The sequence below is a fragment of the Pseudorca crassidens genome, chromosome 3 (assembly GCF_039906515.1).
Source record: "Pseudorca crassidens isolate mPseCra1 chromosome 3, mPseCra1.hap1, whole genome shotgun sequence".
In the NCBI taxonomy this organism is placed as follows: Eukaryota; Metazoa; Chordata; class Mammalia; order Artiodactyla; family Delphinidae; genus Pseudorca; species Pseudorca crassidens.
This window is the reverse complement of record NC_090298.1, coordinates 140,223,988-140,246,881: the sequence shown is the minus strand read 5'-3', so window position 1 is coordinate 140,246,881 and position 22,894 is coordinate 140,223,988. Positions and strand designations below refer to the sequence as shown.

The window sequence follows — 22,894 nt, the reverse complement described above, 5'->3', positions numbered from 1 at the left end:
GCTACAGTGTCAAGTGTCTGAGACTGAGTGCCGAGGGGCATCTTTCTCCATGTAGGCAAAGCACCCAGGGTCCAGGACAGAGTGCCTGGGGGTGTACAGGTAACTGTATAGTTACCTATAACTATAGTCCCTACAAATAGTCCCTACAGAGGACAAGGAGTGACTTCACTCCTGGTGCCATGAGATAAGTCTGATCCACTGACCAGGCAGCAGACCATTGGTGGGGCTGACTGAGTCATTTATAGAAAGTGCCTAGTGTCTGGGATGTTATATGCTCCTGGGGCACTTGATAAACCACCACCCCTTTTCCCTTTGAGCTTTGCTGAGTCAAAATTCTGGCCTGTTCTGTGGAGTAGTGGGAGAGTACTCCACTACCTGCTCTCTCGTGTGTCACGGGCCATTCGTGGAGTCAGTGTGAGAGTATACTCCTCAAGGGACCATGGCACCCTACAAACGTCATTTTTCGGGTGGCAAACCTCTTTGCCGTTGTCTGCTTGTTACTGTCACCATTCGTCCCCTGACCCAGTGGGATGTCAGGGGCCATCCCTGGAGACCAGTGGCTCAACGTTTAATGAAACAGGAACATCTGGGTCTGGCTCTCCCCAAGCCCTTGAGAATGGAGTCCAATTACTGTTCACAGGCAGCAAGACTGGCCTGAGAAAGGTGTGATTATCAGGAATCCAGATCTCTCAGAAATGAGGGTTTGGGTTACATCACCAGATAAGCCACCAAGACCTGTTAAGGTGATAGCTGAGGATGAGGAAAACTTACAGTGGATACTGGAAGAAGGTGAGGATGGAAACTAGCTGCAGCCCTGACACCAACTGCAGGCAACGGTGAGTGTAGTTTGTCTCTCTAACCTTCCTTTTCTAAGTTATCCTCCTGCAAGACAAGAGGCCAACAGGACCCATGGAGGAGGTCCTTCCTGAGCCTGGAGATCTGTGTGGTGCAACAAGTGGACTGTCGTGGCTGTGAGTGTATGCTGGTTGGAGAGTGTGAAAATGGTCCCTGCCTCTCTCTCTCTGGACCCACTGCCAAGCTTTCACTAGAGCCCCACGTCCCCGAGCCAAAGCCTGACCACAAGTCTACCTTTGGGTAGAAAGGCAGACCCATTCAGGCAAGATGAGTCTCCCTTTGGGCTTGAGAACTCCTCTAATGCTTGACTGAATCTTTCTTGGAACCGTGCTGCAGTCTGAGACTTTCCCACCCGGCTCTTCATTCTTCCCTCTCTCTGTGCACAGGTGTCTGGCCTGCAACTTGGTCTGAAGGCTCTCCCCACCTTCTCCTGCTCCCTGCACTAAAAAGTCTCCAGCTCAGGCTTCCCTGGTGGCACAGTGGTTGAGAGTCCGCCTGTCGATGCAGGGGACACGGGTTCATGCCCCGATCCGGGAATATCCCACATGCCGCAGAGTGGCTGGGCCCGTGAGCCATGGCCGCTGAGCCTGCGCGTCTGGAGCCTGTGCTCCGTGACGGGAGAGGCCACAACAGTGAGAGGCCCGCATACCGCAAAAAAACAAAACAAAACAAAACAAAATGTTGCTCCCATTTGTCTTGCTTTGTATGATACTCCCAAGAAGTCTTTGTCTAACCCCAAAATCACAAAGATTTTCTTCTAGACATTTTATAGTTTTAGGTTTTACATTTAGGTTGGTAATCCACATACAAAAGTATGTTTATATATGGATCATCAACCTAAATGTAAAACTGTGTGGACGTCCAGTTGTTCCAGCACCATTTTTAAAAAGACTATCCATTCTCCATTAAATTACTCTCGTACCTTTGTCAAAAATCAATTGATCACATATGTATGGATCTATTTCTAGATTCTATTGTCTTCCACTATATGTCCATCCTTTAGCCAATACCACAGTGTCTACTATGGCTACTACTATAGCTTTAGAATAAGTCTTGAAATCAGGGGCAATGAGTGCTCCAAATTTGTTCTCCTTTTTCAAAATTGTTTGGGCTGTTCTAGGTCTTTACTGTTCCATTTCAATTTTAGAAGCAGCTTTTCAATTTCTACAAATAAAATTGCTGATTTTTTTGGTGAGATTGTATGCATCTATAGATCAATTTACAAAGAATTGAAATCTTAACAATATTGAGTTTTCTCATTCATGAATACTATATATGTCTTCATATATTGAGCATTTCTTTGATTAGTCCCACAGATATTTTGTAGTTTTCAGCATACAATTCTTACATATATTTTGATAGATTTTTTCCTAAATATCTTACAATTTTCAGCACTATTATAAACAGTACTGGTTTTTATTTTAAAATCCAATTTCCAAGTGTTTGTTGCTAGTGTGTACAAATACAACTGATTTTTTTTGTATTTTGACCGTGTAACCTGTAACTTTGCTAAACTCACATTGATTTTAGTAATTTTTTGTAGTCTTTAGGGTTTTCTAGGTAGGACTACAATCATGTAGTCTGTGTTTTGTATCTTTATAATCAATGTCAGAGGTCCCCAACCTTTTAGGCGCCAGGGGCCAGTTTCGCGGAAGACAGTTTTTCCATGTATGTGGTGGGCGGGCAGGGGGGAAAGGTGGGGATGGTTTGGTTCAGGTGGTAATGAGAGTGATAGGGAGCGGCAGATGAAGCTTCACTCGTTGGCCAGCTGCTCACCTCCTGCTGTGCGGCCTGGTTCCTAACCTGCAGACCGGTAGCAGTCCGCGGCCTGGGGGTTGGGGACCCCTGATCTATATGACTTTATTTTTTCTTGCCTTATTACATTAGCTAGTACTCCCAGTACAGTGCTGAATAAAAGTCATGAGACTGGACATCCTTGCTTTGTCCCTGAACTTAGTAGAGAAGCATCCAGTCTTTCACCATTAAGAATGATGTAGCTGTAGAAATTTCATAGATTCCTTTATCAGGTTGAAGAAGATCTCTTGTTTCTAGTTTGCTTAGTTTTTTAATCATAAATGATAATGAATTTTGTCAAATGCATTTTCTGCAGCTTTTGACATGATCCTATGATTTTTATTCTTTGGTCTGTTGATATAGCAAATTACAGTAACTGATTTTATAATGTTGAACCAACCTTGCATTTTTGGGATAACTGCCTCCTTCCTTTGGTCATAATGTATTATCCTTTTTATACATTGCTGTATTTGTTATTTAGAAGCTTGCATGTTTATTCAGAAGTTTTTTTTAAATTTCCAAATATTGGGGAATTTTCCAGATATTTTTCTGTGAATTATTTCTAATTCAGTTCCTTTGTGGCCATAGACCATATTTTCATGATGTAAATTCTTTGTTTCACGGCCCAGCAGTCTATCTTGGTAAATGTTCCACATGTACCTGTTTTCAGAATATGCATTCTGCTGTTTTCAGGAAAGTGTCCTATAAATGTTAGGCCAAGTTGATAGTGTTGTTCAGGTCTTCTTTATTATTACTCTGGTTTTTTTCTGTTTAATTTGTAAAGAGTGTCTTCAAGTATAATTATGAATTTCTCTATTTCTCCTTTGAATTCTATCAGTTTTGCATCATGTGTTTTGAAGGTTCATGTACACATAGGATTGTTATGACTTCTTGATAAATTGATCATCTTATCACTGACCCTAATTATCCCCAGTAATAATCCTTAGAATGACATCTACTTGGTCTAATATTTATATATCCAATCCAATTTTTTTTAACTGGAATATGGTTGATTTACAATGTTGTGTTAGTTTCAGGTGTACAGCCAAATGAATCAGTTATACATATACATATATCCACTCTTTTTTAGATTCTTTCCCCATATACGTCATTACAGAGTATTGAGTACAGTTCCCTGGGCTATGCAGTAGGTCATTATTAGTTATCTATTTTATATATAGTAGTGTGTATATGTCAATTCCAATCTCCCAATTTATCCCCCCCCACCCTTTCCCCTCTGGTAACCAAAAGTTTGTTTTCTACATCTGTGACTCTATTGTTGTTTTGTAAATAAGTTCATTTGTACCATATTTTTAGATTCCACATATAAGCCCAATATTCCCTTGATTAATGTTTCCATCCTCTTACTTTTAACCTACCTGTGTCTATATATTTAAAGTGTATTTCTTGAGAACTTCCTAGCTGTCCACTGGTTACGACTCAGTGCTTTCACTGCCAGGGTGAGGGTTTGATCCCTGGTAGGGGAACTAAGATCCTGCAAGCCACATGGTGCGGCCAAGAGAAAGAAAAAAAAAGTGCATTTCTTGTAGAAAGCAACTAGTTGGGTTTGCTTTTTTATCTAATCTAATAATTGGATACGTTTTGGGGCTAATAATTGTGTTGTTTACACCATTCACATTTAATGTAATTAATAATATTGCTGGATTTAAAGCTACATCGTGAAAGTTGTTTTCTATTTGTTCCATCTGTACTTTTTGAATTAACTTCTGAGTTTTTAAAATGACTGTATTTAGTTTCATTATTGGCTTGCTATTATACTTAAAAAAATACTGGTTGCCTTAGGGTTTACAATATATATATTTTGACCTATCACAGTCTACCTTCAGATAATATTGTGTCACTTCACATACAGTGTAAGAAACTTACAAGAGTATACTTCCAGTTCCTTCCTTCCATCCTTTGTGCTATGGTTTTCATACATTTTACTTTTACATATGGTATCAACTCCAGAATATAGTGTTACTCTTTTTGCTTTGGATAGTTATTTACTTTCTAACATGATTAAAATGAGAAATATATATTTTCTACCTTTATTTATTTTTACCATTCTGGTACTCTTCATTTCTTTGGGTTGACCAATATTTCTTTCAGTTATCATAATCATATTCCTTCTGCCTGAAGAACTTCCTTTAATATTTCTTGTAATGCAGATGTGCTAGCAATGAATTCTCTCAGCTGTTGCTTGTCAGAAAAATTCTTTACTTTCACTTTTGAAAGATATTTATACTGGGTACGGCATTTGGGGTTGACAGCTTTTTATCTTTCAGTACTTCAAACGTGTTGCCCATTTATTCTGGCCTACATAGTTTCTGATGAGAAATATGCTATAATTCTTATCTTTGTTCCTCTGTATGTAATGTGTCTCTCCCCAACCCACTGCTTTCCAGATTTCTTCCATCTTTGGTTTTCAGCAGATTTACTATGTTGTTTCTCTGTATTTGTTTTTTATTCTGAAGAGGAGAAGCCTTAGCCTGCTTGGGGTTCTCTGAATTTTATGGATATGTGGCTTGATGGCCCTCATCAGTTTTGGAAAATTCTCAGTCATTACCTCTTCAAATATTTCTTCTGCCACTTTTCTCTCTTCTCCTTCTGGAACTCCAGTTACACAATGTTAGACCACTTGATATTGTCTCATACTCATGGTTACTCTGTTCTGTTGTGATTTTTTTCCTACCTTTTTTCTCTTTGAATTTCTGTTTGGATGCTTTCTATTGACCGATTTTCAAGTTCACTGAGTCAATCTGACTAGTGAATCCACTGAAGGAATTCTTCATCTCTGATTTCATGGTTTTTACTTCTAGTATTTCCATTTGACTTATCCTTTTGGTTCTGTCTCTTCTGAAGTTCCCCGTCTGTCCTTGCACGTTGTATAACATTTCCACTATATCTTTAACATACTAACCATAGTTAGAGTCCCTGTCATCTCTACGTCTGGTCTGTTCACAGCTTTATCTCTTAACGATGGATTGTTTTATTCTCACTTTTTATGTTTACTAATAATTTTCTCATTGAATAATAAGACATCAAGGGTAAAACAGAAGAAACTGCAGTAAATAGTTTTTATACCTGGAAATGGCCACACCTCTTCTTCAGTCAGGCTGTTAATATGGTGACTTAAGTCCAGCTAGGCAGGAGTTGGGCTGAGATTGCATTTTACAGTTGCTCTTTTTACCTTAGGTGTACCACAGGTTTCAAATTCTTCTAGCAGAGGGCTGCTGGTGCCTAATGCTTAGGATAATGTTTGAAATGCCAGAGAGGTTTTTCTTAGTATTCCTTATTCCCCCTGAGCTTTCATCTTTTCCTACCCACCTGTGCCACAGAGATGGTCTCTCTTTATCCTCTTGCCCCTTCCTCAGTGATAGGCTGCTATTTCTCTGACTGGATGCTATGCTTGTGGTGGGGCAGGGAGCTCTACTGTTGTCCTGGTCCACATGCAGACTTAGGCAGGTCCTATCTGCTTGGGCCTTGGGGATGTAGCTTCTTTATTTTTTAAGTTTTTTTTTTTTTGTCTGCATTGGGTCTTCATTGCTGTGTGCGGGCTTTCTCTAGTTGTGGTGAGTGGGGGCTACTCTTCATTGCGGTGCACGGGCTTCTCATTGCGGTGGCTTCTCTTGTTGTGGAGCATGGGCTCTAGGTGTGCGGGCTTCAGTAGTTGTGGCACTCAGGCTCAGTAGTTGTGGCTCGCGGGCCCTAGAGCGCAGGCTCAGTAGTTGTGGTACACAGGCTTAGTTGCTCTGCAGCATGTGGGATCTTCCTGGACCAGGGATCAAACCCGTGCATTGGCAGGAGGTTTCTTAACCACTGCACCACCAGGGAAGCCCAAGGATGCACCTTCTAAGCATCCCTGGCCCTTCTCCCTGTGGCACTCAGAATCTGCTTAATATTGTGGTTGTTCTTTGGAGGATTTTCCCGCCCCTCCCCCAGTGATAGTAGACCTCTGCTATCTCTTGGGATTATAAGCCCAAGAGAGTTGCTTGCCTGTATCAGTCAGGGTCTGGCCAGAAGACCAAAACCAAACAGGGAAATGTGAACAGAGAAAGTTTAATGTAAAGAATTATTAGCTATTTACAGGGAATTAACTACTAATAGAAAATAAAAGAGAATTCTAAAGAATACCCTAGGCTGAGAGAGAATACCTATGGATGGAACAAACTTAGTTGGGGGGATCCTTTATCAAAGGCTGGGATTTAGACATCCTTGGAGAGGGTGTGACTGCAGCTCACTCGATGGTGAAGAATTTTTATTGACCTGTCTCAGGCCACAGCTGGTCCACATCTGCTGGACCGAGGGTGGTAGGCAGGTAACTACTGGCCAGAACTAGCAAGCTGGAAGCCCATGCTCAGGTCCTGTTGGGCCACAGACGGTAGGCAGGGAACTGTGAGCTGTAACTTGCTACAAAATTTTCTGGAAGATGAGCACCCCTGAATGTCTTGCACACAAACTGCTGCACTGTTGGAGCAGAAGAAAAAAGACACATCTTGACCATGAAGAGAAGCCCCTTCCTCCCATAGTATCTGTCCAGCTCCTTCTACTGACAGAGCTTATTATCATGGCAGAGGGCAAAGAAAAATGTCTGCAGGGTCCAGCTCCAATATTCCAAGCAAGGCAGTGAAGGCTGGATTCGGAGCTAAGATGCAATAAATTGATAACTGACACAGTCTACCTCCTGGCTACTCAGCTTCCACAGGCAGCCTTCTATATAGATTAAACTTCTGTATGACAACAAATCAACTCTGCATTCCACCAACATACAGCTGTCCTTTCTACAAGGGAAGAAGTTATTATCACTCTTTCCTCAGCACAAGAAGAAGCACTGTCCCAACAATCACCATATCCATTACTGGCTATAGTAATTACTCCTCAAACTCAGGTCACAGCCCCACTGAATATTGTTACCTAAAAAGTAAATTGTAAACTTAATCTCCAACCATTTGGACATAATAATTGGAATAAAGAAAAACAAGAGGGACTTCCCTGGTGGCGCAGTGGTTAAGAATCCGCCTGCCAATGCAGGGGGCACGGGCTCGAGCCCTGGTCCGGGAAGATCCCACATGCCGCGGAGCAGCTAAGCCCGTGAGTCACAACTACTAAGCCTGCGCTCTGGAGCCTGCGAGCCACAACTACTGAAGATCACGTACTTAGAGCCCGTGCTCCACAACAAGAGAAGCCACTGCAGTAAGAAGCCTGGGCACCGCAACGAAGAGTAGCCCCTGCTTGCCACAACTAGAGAAAGCCCACGCACAGCAATGAAGACCCAACGCAGCCTAAATAAATAAATAAATAAATAAAACTTTCTAAAAAACTTAAAAAAAAAAAGAAAGTAGCATATACAAATAAACACTCACATATAGACATCAAAAAGAAGACTTGCAAAGCCACTATAGTCCTCATTATTGGGCATAATTATTGGTACAATCATGCCCCTTCCACACCTTGATTTTCAGACTCATAGCTCTGAGGGTAACAGCACCATATAATGGCCTCAGAATTCTGTATGACAGAACCCCATTCTTTTGCAGTGTTGTCTCCCAGAAGGTACCATAGCTAAGTCTTCAGAGAGCTATTCCACATTTCCACTGGGTCAGCCACTCCTGGGTGACAGAGTATGTGGTAAGGCTGTGACAGAGAAGAACAAACCTGACTGCATATTGGATCTATTCCTTTAGCTCTAACCTTTGTGCCCTGTTGCCTGTTGAAAGAGTGTTGCCTAGAGCCTGAAATATACATAATAGGCCTTTCTCAATGCTCTGCCTTCCAGGCTTGACCTTTAAAGGTATAACACCTTTCCATTCATATAGAGATAAAAAGTTGCAGAACAGAAAATAACAATTGTCTTGTTGGAGGTTTACAGGAACATTGTGACCAGACTTATGCTGAGAGCTGCAAGAACAAAGGATTAAGGGAATATGGCACCAAGAAGTGTACAACAACCAGTCACACACCCCCTCCCCTTTTAGAATAAAAGAAGCCTGAATTCTAACTCGGGTAAAATGGTCCTTTGGGACACTAGTCATCTTCTCAGTCTGCTGGCTTTCCGAATAAAGTTGCTATTCCTTGCCCCAACACCTCATCTCTCGACTTATTGGAGCTGTAGGAGCTTGGACTTGGTAACAAGACCAGTAGTGGGCCCAATGCTGCTTCTTTGCTGTGGAATTAATTCCTTGGTCAGAAGCAACGCTGTGCAGAGTACCATGACAGTGGGTAGATCACTGTGTGAGTCCAGAATAGTGGAGCTGAAAGAAGTATCAGGGGCAAGGAAGACACATCTAGTCTCAGATCTAGATTGAGGGTTTGTGTCTATTTCAGTAAGGGTGAATTTCTGTCCCCTCTGTGATAAGACGTACACTGTAATCAAATAGAAACCAGGTGGATGGCTACTCCTCCTTCATCAGGGACTCAGGGCTGGTCTCTGCAGTTGTCATATGGGTCACTCGGCGGCAGCATTACCCCAGTCAGGTATGGTCAGGGGAAGTCCATGGTACTGAACCCTGCCCAGGCTCCACTGCTGCCACTCTGGCCACTTTGCTCATGGGTCCATTGAGCCTGCTGTGGCTGGGAAAATGTTGATGGACACCCACAGAATGTCTCATTTTTTCCACCTGATTATGAAAGGCCTCCTCTGCACGGATGCCCTTTTGTGGGCATCCACACAGAACACAAAAACCTTCACAGTCTGTTCCCTTCCAAATGTCCATACATATACTTCTTCTCCAGACATCCTCATTATTAATTTTCCCATTCTGATCCTCTTAAGACCATGAGAATCCAGCCAAATCATTAGCCACTGCCCGTACATCAGGTTACACCCATTATTCTGGCCATTTCTCACTCCAGACAAAGTGCACAATCAGATGTGCTGCCCAGAGGATTTCTCTTCACCACTGATCCCAATTCAGAAGGGTCAGAGTCAAGAGAAAAACAGATTTGAAGATGTTATACTATTGGCTTTGAAGATGGAGGAAGAGGTTATAAGCCAAGTAATGCAGGTGGCTTCTAGAAGCTGGACAAGGCAAGGAAACGGATGACCCCTTAGAGTGTCTAGGAGAAACCCAGCCCTGCTGTCCCCTTGATTTAGCCAGTGAGATTTCTGACCTACAGTAGGGCTGTAGCACTGGAGCTGTCCACTTCTGGATGCCAAAAGCTTCTCATGCAGACCATCTGTAAACCAAGTTCTTTCTCCCTTGGTCAACTGGCCATGAAGAATTCCCATAAAGTCACAGGCCTGGACTGAGGGACAGGAGGCAACGCAGCAGGAGTTGGCAGTGGAGGAGTCCAAGCCACCTCCTTGTGTACCCTACATGTACCTTTGGACACGCCCAGGCTCACTCTCTAATGTGCCATTGCCACTGCTGCTCTATTGCTGCTGTGTGCACCCAACTTTACACATAAGGAAAACAATGCCAAGTATGTCATGGGAAACTCAGGCTGCATCATCACCTGATGTCCCATGGTTTGGCCTTTCTGACCCAAAGCCAGAAGCTGTTTCTCAAAAGGAGAATGGTTATATGAAAAGGAGGGGGTGAATTTGCTCTAAAATCCTGAGGTCTGTGCTATAATTGTCCTCTTGGTGCTTTCCAGAAGCTCCGCACAGCATTCCTATTTGCCACAGACATTGAAAGTGTCATTTGGTTCTGCTGGATCATGAGGCCCAAGTGTTGGAGCAGATTTTACTGCTGCACAGCCTGCCATTGCTCTGGTCTCCTCTCAAAACTGGGAGCTTTCCAGGTGGCTCGCAGTTGGGCAAAGGATCACACACAAACATGGTGTGTGTTGTCTCCCCAGTCTGAAAAGACTCACCAAGAATTGTGCCTTTTTTTTTTTTTTGGTGGTAGGTTGTGTAAGGTACATTTGTCTTTTATCTGAGAAGAGATATCTTGACATGCTCCAGATCATCAAAGCCCCCAAGTGAGGAAGTGGTGGACCCCTGAAATTGTATGAGGTTTATTGCTCAGCATATGATTTGTGTACATCTTATTAAGATATCTGAAGTATTTGCTGTTTCCTGTTCATCAGACCGATCAGCAGCATGCCAACGTAGAGGATCATTGTGATGTCTTATGGGATGTCAAGGTGGTCAAGCGGTCTATAGATCATATTATGGCAGAACAGGAGAGCTGACATAGCCCTGAGGCAAGACTGAAGGTGAGCTGTTGGTTGCAGCAGATGAAAAAAACTGCCTCTGGAGGTCCTTACAAATTGGTATAGAGAAAAAGGCATGAGCTAGATCAATAGCTACCAAGTGGCAGGAGCTGTGCTGACTTGCTCCAGTGAAGATACTACACCTGGGACAGCAGATGCAATCCGAGTCACCAATGGATTAAGTTTATGACAGGCCAGTCATTCTCCAAGTTCCATCTGACTTCTGCACCATCCAAACAGCTGAGTTAAATGGGGATGTGGCATTAACCTCTGCAATTACCCCTGGGATGAAGTATTGTTTCTGTGTTCTTATTTTGGTACAGAGGGGAAGTTTCTGGTGCTTACACTTAGTTCCCCACCATGGCAGCTTTCACTCCATGGGTCAGGGAGCCAACATCAACATTCTTCCAGTTGCCAGCTGTGTCTTTTCCAATTATACATTCAAGAATTGAAGAAGGGGCTTCCCTGGTGGCACAGTGGTTAAGAATCCACCTGCCAATGCCGGGGAAAGGGGTTCGAGCCCTGGCCCGGGAAGATCCCACATGCCACGGAGCAACTACGCCCGTGCGTCACAACTACTGAGCCTGTGCTCTAGAGCCCACAAGCCACAACTACTGAGCCTGCGCTCTAGAGCCCATGACCCACAACTACTGAGCCCACATGCTTAGAGCCCGTGCTCTAAGCCAAAAATAAATACATAAATAAATTTATGAAGAAAAAAAAGAATTGAAGAAATATCAATTGATTTTTAAAAATTTATTTATTTTATTTTATTTTTTGGCTGCATTGGGTGTTCATTGCTGCGCACGGGCTTTCTCTAGTTGTGGCGAGCGAGGGCTACTCTTTGTTGCGGTATGTGGGCCTCTCATTGCGGTGGCTTCTCTTGTTGTGGAGCACGGGCTCTAGGCTCTTCCTTACACCATGCATAAAAATGAACTCAGAATGGATCATGGGCCTAGATGAAAAAAGTAACACTATAAAATTCTTAGAATGAAGTTAGGTTAGGCGAAGCCTCTTTAGATATGACACCAAAAGCACAAAAGAAAAAACAAATAAATTGAACTTCATAAAAATTTAAAACTTTGAGTGTACATCTAGTACTGAGATCTTGGTTTCAAATACCATTCTCCAGTAAAAGGAACCAGGGCTCCTTGGAGAAATGGCTGATTCTAGTACTACCAGGTAGAATTTATACAAGATGAGACTGAAACATCTTGTAGTGCCAGAAAGTAAAGAAGTGACACACACACACACACACACACACACACAGAGTGATGGGAATAATGTCAAAGGAACCCAGGACCAACTCAAAGCAGAGCTGGAACAATCTGAGCAACAAAATAAATAAAGTTGTATTGGTGTATAAAAATAAATATTGATGTGTCTATACTGATATAAATAAATGATTGAATAAATAAATAAATGAGAAGAAGAGACAAGTCACCCATGCAGAAGCATTCTAAATAATTTATGTAGCTATTCTGCCCTCAGGGAGTTGGCATAACTCCACAGTCCTTAAATGTTGGCTGCACATAGTGATTTTTTTCCAAAGAGGACAGTATGGAAAGGGGGTGGGGGAGAGAGCAACTTTACCTGACAAACACTACCTCAGCCCAGTGGTCAAGTTCAACATCAACACTGATAAATCATGTTGAGAGTATGTACCCTTAATGCGATGTAACGAAAATGGCACTTTACCTCTGTGGTCTTGCTCCAGAAAAACACTTAACTCCAGTCTAATTAAGAGAAATACATCAGATAAACCCAAACTAAGGGACATTTTAAAAAATACCTGACCAGTATTCCTCAAAATTGTCAAGGTCATCAAGAACAAGGAAAGTCTGAGAAATCGTCACAGCCCAGAGGAGCCTAAGGAGACACAATCACTAAATGTAACGTGGTGCCCTGGATGGGATCCTGGCACGGAAGCAGGACACTAGGTAAAAACTAAAGAAATCTGAATAAAGCATCAATATTGGTTAATTAATTGTAACAAATGTACCATACCAATGTAAGATGTTAATAACACAGGAAACTGGGTGTAGCGTATATGGGAATTCTTTGTACTATCTTTGCAAATTTTCTGTAAAACTGTTCTGAAATTAAAATTTTATTTTTAAAAAATGTAACACTTTTGTTCTTCAAAGGACATCATAAATAAAGTGAAAGGAAACTGAGAAGATTCAGTATTTTTTCTTGGAGAGAAAGGCCCAGAGAAGCAGGCAGGGCCAACGATGTTGAGTATTTTTCATGTACTTATTGGCCATCTGTATGTCTTCTTTTGTTAAGCATATGTTCAAATCTTTTGCACTTGTATTATTGGATCAACTGTCTTATTACTGCCTTTTGTGTGGAATTTTATTGGCTTAAAACAACACAAATTTATTATCTTATAGTTCTGTAGATCAGAAATCTCACTAGGCTAAAATCAAGGAGACAGCAGGGCTGGGTTCCCTCTACACACTCTAGAGGGTCATTCATTTCCTTGCCTTTTCCATCTTCTAAAGCCACCTGAGTTCCTTGGCTTGTAACCCATTCCTCCATCTTCAAAGCCAAAAATGTAACGTCTTCAAATCTGTTTTCCTCTGACTCTCACCCTCCTGCCTCCCTTTTCTAAGGTCACTGTGATTACATTGGGCCCAACCAGGTAACCTGGGACAGTTTTCCCATCCCCAAGATCCTTAATCACAACTGCAAAGTTCCTTTGCCATCTAAAGTAACATAGTCACAGGTTTTGGGGGATTAGGATGTGGACATCTTTGGGGAAGCCATTATTTAGCCTACAACACCCACAATCTATTTATTAAGTATAAAAACTAGCAATAGAACAATGCATGTAGATTCACCCCACTTATATAAAAAAACCACTATTATTATTGAGTGTTAAGAGCTCTTTATATGCTCTAGATCAAGTTCTTTGACACGTATCTGTGAAAATCATCTCCCAATCTGTGGCTGGTCTTTACATGTTGTTGCTAAGACACACAACAGCAGAGATGGATCTCAAAAACATTATTCTGAGTGAAAATGGCCTTACACAAAAAATTATACTGTATGATTCCATTGAGAAGAAGTTCTAAAGGGGGCAAGACTAGACTATGGTGGAAAAAAATCCAAACAGTAGGAAAGGCCCTGATATCTGTGCAGTTCAGACCCAGGGGAGCCTCTGCTCAGGGCAGCTACTCTGTGATCCTGGCTTCTGCCCTCCCAGCAGTTGTTGAATATAAATACTCAGCAGTCCAGGCGAGACCTTTACCCAGGTCTCAGCTTATGGACCATGGTAATAAGAATGATGGTCCCCAGAGATACCCACATCCTAATCCCTGGCATCACACACGTGAATATGTTAATGTTACATCGCAAAAGGGGAATTAGGATGGCTAATCACCTGACCTTAAAATAGGGTGATTATCCTGGATTATCCATGTTGGCCCAATGTAATGACATGGGCTCTCAAAAGCAGCAGCAGAAGTCGGAGAGATGTGATGATGGAAGAGGTTCAAAGTGTAAGAAGGACTTGTCCACTATTGCGGGCTTTGAAGATGGAGAAAGCAGGTCACGACCCAAGGAATGCGGGTGGCCTCTGGAAGCGGGAGATGGCCCTAAGCTGACAGTCAGCAAGGAAGCAGGGACTCAGCCCTATGTCCGCAAGGAAGTGAATCCTGGCACAACCTGGATAAGCAAGCACACCGTTCTCCCCTAGAGCCTCCAGAAAGGATTGTGGCCCCGGTGACACCTTGATTTCAGTTGGTTGGGCTTCTGACCAACACAACTGCAAGAACTAAACTTGTGTTGTTTAAGCCACCACGTTTGCAGACATTTGTTACAGCAGCAACAGAAAACAAGTACATGAAAAAAAGAAAAGAAAACTAGTACATGGACCAAGCTATGTCCTCACAAATCTATTAATTCTGTTTCTCCAGATATATCATAGACTATTTCTAAGCTCATCTCATGACGTACATACACCTTAATAAACCCTAAAGCCAAATATATTCTGTGTGCATTTTTCTTAACCTAACACATTTCTCTTCTCAAATGTTCTGTCCCCAGGATATGATGCTGCGCCTAAGATCTACACCCACCCCAAGCCCCAAACCCGAGTCCTGTGTCATTTTGCTCTCATCTGGGCCAGGTGCTCCTTAGGTCTCTGCCTCTCTGTGGGCCTGTGTCCTCCCACCACTATTATCCTGGGTTGGAAGAAACAACTAGAGGAGTTTAAAAAGTGGTTCCCTGAGGCTGGAGCATGGGGACCATAGGACTGATGTTTTTCATGCCAGAGAGAACAGCCTCTCTTAAGACTTTCTCCTGAACAAAGCACAAAGGCAAGGCTTACAAAAGCCAAAAGATCAAAAACCAAAATCCACACACAAAATTGAATGGTCCATTAGTGAAGCCCGTGGGTGGTCCATTCAGAACTGGTTGGGTGCAGCAGTGCACAGCTTGGGCTGGTTACTGATCTGTGAACTTGTGGTTTTCCAAAGGACTGTGTTGGTTGATCCAGTCTATTACACTTTGTTTTTTCTGAAAGCTGGGCTGTCTGTTCTCTGCTGATGTTGACAAAACCAACCCAGAGCAGGAAACCAAGCAAAGATGGAGTCCAACACTTACTGTGGTCAGGGCCTTCCTCAGTTTCCCCTTTTGGTCATATTCTGCATTTGGCAGGGATGGGAACAAGTATTAGGTATCAGGGTTTAGGCTGGACTAGATGGGCTTCTAGGCCAGGTCCTCCCCACCCTTGAAAGTGGTGGCTGCAGCCAGGGCTTGTGTGCAAGTGGGTTATTTTGAGAAACAATCCAACGAAACAGAAATGGAGGCCAAGGAAATGAGAGTGAGAGGCAGGGAAGTCAATAAATACAAGGGGGTGTCATGGACTTGGTCACCTCTGTAGGCCACTGAGGTTCAAAATAGCCAAGAGGATGGAGGAGGTGCCCTAGGGCATCCGGTACGAAGAGTTGCTTGGTTTCCGTCTGTCCTAGGACCGTGTGCCTGTCAAGGTAGAGGCTTGGACTGAACAGAATTTGCTCAATGAGATACTATGATCCAAAAGCACATGCAAGTACCTCGGACAATTACAGCTCCATCACCAACAACACTGCTCCTTGGAAAAGCCAACCCGTTCATCCTGAGACCATGTCAGGGAACCAATAATTCCACCAGTGAGGTAAGAACCTTCACCATGTTTTTCAATGTGTATAATTACCTTGCTGTGCAGTACTATTTGGCATGTTTTCCCTACAGAGGTGGAACAAAAGTTGTTCTTTAATACTTAGAGTCTCTCTAGGTAGTTGACAAAACTTGACCTTGGCACTGAGGCTGGGGCTTGGTAAAGCCCCCATGGTCATAGTTTTCACAACTTCCGTCAAGCAGGAAGTATTATCTAAGATCCTCATCAGTTCCTCGTCTTTCTTGAGATCCCAAGTTCACCAACATGCCTGACTTGCCAGGAAGTGACCTCCTTACTGCCCATAGGCTGGGAATTCATGGACCATCAAACCAACAGCAGGCCTGCTTCCTGAAACACTTTACAGGTATCTTTTCCACGTGTGCTCCCAGGGAGGGCAGCCAGCCCTGAGTGAGTGGGACACGGCTTGGGCGCGGCATGGTCACAAGTCCGGTCTATCCAGCAATACCCTGCAGGAAGGAGGGCCGACTGACTGGGCCTATGCCAGTGGTTACAGCACCATGCGAAGTCAGGTCACCTGTTTGAAGGTTCCTCAAAAAGTTAAACACAGAATTACTATATGACCCAGCAATTCTACCCTTAGGTTTATCCCCAAAAGATGTGAAAGTAGGGACTCAGACACTTGTCCACCCACATTCACAGCAGCCTTATTCACCATAGCCAAAAGGTGGAAGCAACCCAAGTGTCTAACAGCAGATGAATAGATAAACAAAATGTGGTCTATCCATATAATGGAATATTATTTGTTCATCATATTCTGATACTTTTTAACCTTGGTGACATTGAAGCCCTAATCCTAACCTTGAAAACATGTGAAATGAAATAAGCCAGACCCGAAAGGATAAATATTACATGATTCCACTAAATGTGGAATCTAGAATAGGCAAATTAAGAGAAAGTAAGTAGAATAGAGGTTCACAGGGGCTGGGGCAGCGGGGAAAGAGGAGTTACTATTTAATGGGTACAGAGTTTCAGTTTGGGATGAAGAAAAAATTCTAGAGACAGATGGTGGTGATGGTTGCACAAAACTGTGAATGCAAAACTTAATGCCACTGAGCTGTATGCTGAAAAATGGTTAAAATGGTCAATTTAATGTTTATATACATTTTATTAAACCTTTTTTTTTAAGTAAAGTGACTTAGCGCAGGCAGTTTGTTTAACATTTGACCACAAATCTGGGTGGTTTTGTAGATAAAGGCAAGTCAATATGTCCTATTTTCAAAGAATCAATATCTTATTAAGATCTTCCCTAATTATTAGCCTGTAATCTACATGATCTCCCAATGGATATTTTTCCTTAGTACTGATTGTTTTCATTCAGTTGGAACAATATAATCACTCAAAGACTGCTTCATTCTAGTTAGTATAAGGACAGCCTGGTAAACTAAAGACTAGAGACAGACAAGAAGAAAGTCAAGCGCTTCTTCATACGCCTCTTAGAAAAAAAAACATTAAAAAAATACCACCTATGGTTATGCATGAATAAAAAGTTATCAGAGGGCTTCCCTGGTGGCGCAGTGGTTGAGGGTCCGCCTGCCGATGCAGGGGGCGCGGCTTCATGCCCCGGTCCGGGAAGATCCCACATGCCGCGGAGCGGCTGGGCCCGTGAGCCATGGCCGCTGAGCCTGTGCGTCCGGAGCCTGTGCTCTGCAACGGGAGAGGCCACAGCAGTGAGAGGCCCGCATACCGCAAAAAAAAAAAAAAAAAGTTATCAGAAATACCAACAGTACTCTAAAACAAACAACCTCATTTGTTTTTTCTCATTGTTCATCACACAAACCACAAAAAGGAAAAATATAGAGTATCTGAGCAATAGAATAAGGTTGATCTAACGCAAACAGATCGAGCTCCACCTCTGAAGACCAACTGTACAATCACAATGCAAGAGCTTATCTACATTTTACATCACAAAGAAAAGCTCAACTGATTGCCAGAAGAATAATACAGACCAGATCCCAACAGAAGGCACGTGTGTCTAATTCTCCCCTCTCCAAAAACCCCATTAATTAGAAAACACACACACACACACACACACACACACACACACACCCCCCATAATGTTGAGAGAAATTTCGGGAAGTTGAGTACAGACTAACAGAAAAACTAAAGCAGAAAAAAACAAAACCCCCAAACCCACAGGATAAGACTGTTCAGAAGTAGATAGCACTCAAGGAAAGAGAACTAAAATAAGACACTGGTTTCCATCTGTGTGGTCTGGGGAGGTGGGCGTGTAATTTGCTCTACAAATAGTGAACAGATCCAGGGGCAGACCAGAGTAAGTTGGGCCGCAAACATTCGGGGGAGTAGAGGGGAGAGCACTGAAAAACTTCAGGGAAATGGGAAAGGCATGGGAAACAGAAGCAGAAATGCCAGCAGGGTTCTGCCCCTGCACACCTGGAAGGGCTTGCGGGAGAGCCAGGTGAGCCATCTCCCCACACCGCCCTGCACACAGGATGAGGGGTATCACAGCTGAGTAAAATGCGCGAGCCCTTAGGTGAGACTCAGAGCATACAAGAGATAACTGCAGAATCGTAAACATTTTTCATGAAAATGCGGCGATTCCTTTTCTACTTTCAAATACAGCTTGATCCCACTGTAGAGCACGAGAAAACTATATTTAATATCCTATGATAAACCATAATGGAAAAGAATATTTTAAAAAAGAATGCATATAGGGATTGACATGTATACACTGATGTGTATAAAATGGATGACTAATAAGAAAATAAACATTAAAAGAAGAATGCATATATATGTATAACTGAATCACTTAGTTGTACAGCAGAAATTAACACCACATTGTAAATCAACTATACTTCAATAAAAATAAATAAATAAAAAACAAATAGGGCTTGAACCTTTCTGAGTTAAGAATTAGCTCCCAGACACATTTTTGGGTAAATGTACATCACTTCATAGTTAACTGGGACTCTTCAGAATCATCCTTTAGGGAAAGCAGTCTTTTCATTAAATAATTGAAGTCTCTCACGCATCCGTTAGAAACTGAGTCAGGCTGCTGGTGACAGAGGCCAATCTGTGGTTTAATCACATAGGGCTTTTAATTTTTTTAATTGAAGTATGGTTGACTTACAAAATTATATTAGTTTCAGGTGTACAACAGTGATTCGATATTTTTTATAGATTGCATACCATACAAAGTTATTATAACATAGTGATTATATCTCCTGTGCTGTACATTACATCCTTGTATCTTATTTATTTTATACATAGTAATTTGTATCTCGTAATCCCCTTCACCGATTTTGCCCCTCCCCTCCCCCTCCCCTGCGGTAACCACTAGTTTGTTCTCTGTATCTGTGAGTCTGTTTCTTTTTTTGTTTTTCTTTTTGTTTTTTTGAGCTGCCGCGTGGCATGCGGGATCTTAGATCCCTGACCAGGGACTGGAACCCGCATCCCCCTGCAGTGGAAGTGCAAAGTCTTCACCACCGGACCACCAGGGAAGTCCCAGTCTGTTTCTGTTTTGTTATATATTGTTTTTCTCTCAGGTAGAGGAAGTGTTCAGCATCAGGTGTGCGGAGCTGAACGGCTGCAGCCAGCAGCTCCTTCTGCCTTTCTGCTAGGCCATCCCTAGCATGGGATGCCATTCTGAAGTTCACCTCATGGTCTTAGATGGCCACTGCACTTCCAAACATTAGGTGGGCATCCCAAGAAGGAACAGGGGCAGGGGCAGAAGGTTGATCTTCCAGCTGAGCCAGCCCCTTCAAAGAACATTCTAGAAGCACCACCTGATGACTCCCACTAACTTCTAACCACCATCAGGAAGAGAGATAGAAAAGGTCACCCCAGATTAAATCTAGGTTTTGACAGGAGGGAAGAAGGAGACAGTACGTATCCAGGAGACAGCTAGCAGTCTCCCAACTGCAATGTATGAAGCCCTTCTTTCTTTTACTTTTTAGATAGAAAATCTTTTATTGTTTGAGGGTGATATGACTAGAAAGTAAAAAAGATACTGGATTTCAATTAATTCAAAACAAAAATCGCCTATTTTTAGAAGAGAGATGAGAAAATATAACAGAAAAGATTTAATAAACTAGATTGAGTTCAACATACAATAAAATAATTAGAATAAAAGTCATGAGAGGGCTTCCCTGGTGGCGCAGTGGTTGGGAATCCGCCTGCCAATGCAGGGGACACGGGTTCAAGCCCTGGTCCAGGAAGATCCCACGTGCCGCAGAGCAGCTAAGCCCGTGCGCCACAACTGCTGAGCCTGTGCTCTAGAGTCCGTGAGCTACGGCTACCGAAGCCCGCGTGCCACAGCTACTGAGGCCCGCGCACGTAGAGCCTATGCTCTGCAATGAGAGAGGCCACTGCAATGAGAAGCCTCGGCACCGCAACGAAGAGTGGCCCTCGCTCGCCACGACTAGAGAAAGTCCGCACGCAGCGGTGGAGACCCAACGCAGCCAAAAAAAGAAAAAGAAAGTAATGAGAAATAGAAATTTTTAAACAGAAAACTACCAACTTTTCTGAGGGACACAAAACTAATCTGCACAACCGGAGAGTCTATGTTACAAAATAGAAAGAATTAGCATGAGAATAATTTTTAATAATGGCAACAGTTACTGGGGGCTCCGTCTGTAGCAGACAGACATTACTCCGTGTAATGGGTTCATGCATGCATTACTCCCAGCAGTCCTGAGGCAGACAGTAACATGACCCCCTATTTAAGATTACGCTGAGACACACAGGATTTGGACTTGCTCCTTTCCTACATCTGGAAAAGGATGAAGGAAGGATTCAAGCACAGCCATATGTCTATAGCCACCGCATTTGTCACTATTTCAATCTAAAATTTCATGTAATTCCCCCCAGCTTTGCAGAGGTACAATTGACATAACGTTGTATAGGTTAAAGTACTTTCTTTACAGTGTGTTTGGGAAGGAGGGGCCTGGAGCTGTTGGGTGCATGTAACAGCCTGAGGTAGATGCTTGATTAGAGTTCTGTCTATGGTTATTCTAGAGTTGGGAGTAGAAAGAGAACCCAAGGTCACACCAGGAGTCAGAGTTTGGATTCTAGCAAAACTAGGAAGCTGTGCCTGGGAAGAGAGAGAATGAGGCCCTGGAGAAGTGGCTCCAACTCAGGAGGGCAAAGAACCAAGACCTGGGCATCGGGCAGCCACCCTGGGCCGGAGAGGGAACGACTGGGAAAGGAGGCGGAGATGACGTGAAGGAGCTTTAGGAAGAACTGAGAATTTGTACATGGGAAATATTCCAAGTTAAAAATGAGGCAAGTGTCAACTCAAGAAAAAATTCAAAGCTGCACAATCGGGGTGCTGTATCTGGGGCGCTCTACCTGGCTTGAGAGTAGAATACATTTGCATCTTGATAATTATCATGTATTTAGCTAAAAATAGGGACATAATCACACTTGGAGGTTGGAGAGAAGGCGGATGTAAAAGAGCTAAACCTCAAGCATCACACAAGGAAGTGAATATATAATGCTGAACACTTACAAATTAAGACAAAACAGGGATATCATTTAGAAATACAAAAGTAACTGCCAGGAGAAAGAGCTAAAAGAGTTGAAAATCACTGTCCCTGGAGGGAACTGGGATCATGGGAGAGTGGTCATTTTTGTTGCTGCTGCTATGGCCTTTGGTATATTTGATTTTTATTTTATTATTTATTTATTTATTTATTTTTGGCTGCGCACGGGCTTTCTCTAGTTGTGGCCAGCAGGGGCTACTCTTCATTGCGGTGCGTGGTATATTTGATTTTGGGTTTTTTTGGGGTTTTTTTTGCGGTACGCGGGCCTCTCACTGTTGTGGCCTCTCCCGTTGCGGAGCACAGGCTCTGGAGGCGCAGGCTCAGCGGCCATGGCTCACGGGCGCAGCCACTCCACGGCATGTGGGATCTTCCCGGACCGGGGAATGAACCCACGTCCCCTGCATCGGCAGGCGGACTCTCAACCACTGTGCCACCAGGGAAGCCCGGTATATTTGATTTTTAAATAACTGCATGTATTATTTCTGTTTTTAAACACAGAACAGAATTGATACTACGTATAAATTATTTCAATTAACACACGATTGTTTTTAGCACAGTCTTTTCTTTCCTTGGTGAAAACTTCAGTTCCTGATATGATAAGTTTCTACTTTGAGAGGGTCTCATCCTTTTTCAGTCATAAACATTTCTGGGGCATGACTCTCTCGCATCAGGGGGATGATACCCTCTTACTTAAATGGCGAGCTGGCTTATTTAAGGGAACTTGTATTGCTGTGCACACTCTGGGTGATATTAAATTTGTTTCCAAATCATGTGCAGGGATGAACAGAAACATAAGCAATTCAAGTAATGATGTTAAGAATTAGACTGCATCCTAAAAACGTTTATTTTTGCATTCCAGGTTGAAATTTCTATAAGTAGATTTTAGAGAGTCTCCTTATCAAAATCCTGAATCAGATCGCTCAAGGCTGCAGAGCTGGCTTAAAGTGTAGCTCCAACCCACAACTCTGGGGCTTCAAAAACCAGCCCAGGAAAAATTGGGGGCTCTCCCTCGAATGAAGTTCCCTTCAAGGGAGGCTGTGCTCTCGGAAACTGAGAGAACTCTGACATTGGGTCTCTGAGATAGAAAATATGAGATTAAAATTCCAACTGGATTCCGTCCTCAGTTTGCAAATTTTCTTAGTAAGTGATTCCATATTTGACTCTGGAGTGTTAGCAGGAATGAGCCACCAGGGGGCGCTTTCTGGGGCTTATCCCAACCCTGTTCCTTGCACCCACCCTTAAGTGGAGATTGGCTAAGGAGATGGATGGGCTTTAGAGTTTCAATATTGTGCTTGTCTGCCTTCTGGGGGAGAGTAGGGAATACCATTACCAAATGGATTTTGTGTCCAAGATGATGAATATTGAAATTTCCCCAGTTTCATTCTAGACCAGATAA

At 42.9% G+C, this 22,894-nt stretch overlaps 1 protein-coding gene across 1 annotated transcript in view; it reads right to left on the bottom strand.

Moving 5' to 3' along the window:
- Positions 1-11,550: 11,550 nt before the first annotated feature.
- LMAN2 (lectin, mannose binding 2) overlaps positions 11,551-22,894 on the bottom strand; it is a 37,274-nt gene continuing 25,930 nt past the window's right edge. The window contains exon 8 of the mRNA XM_067732707.1: positions 11,551-11,764. Within this exon, the coding sequence (XP_067588808.1) occupies positions 11,757-11,764 (8 nt within the window). The 3' untranslated portion in view covers positions 11,551-11,756. The remainder of the gene's footprint in view (positions 11,765-22,894) is intronic.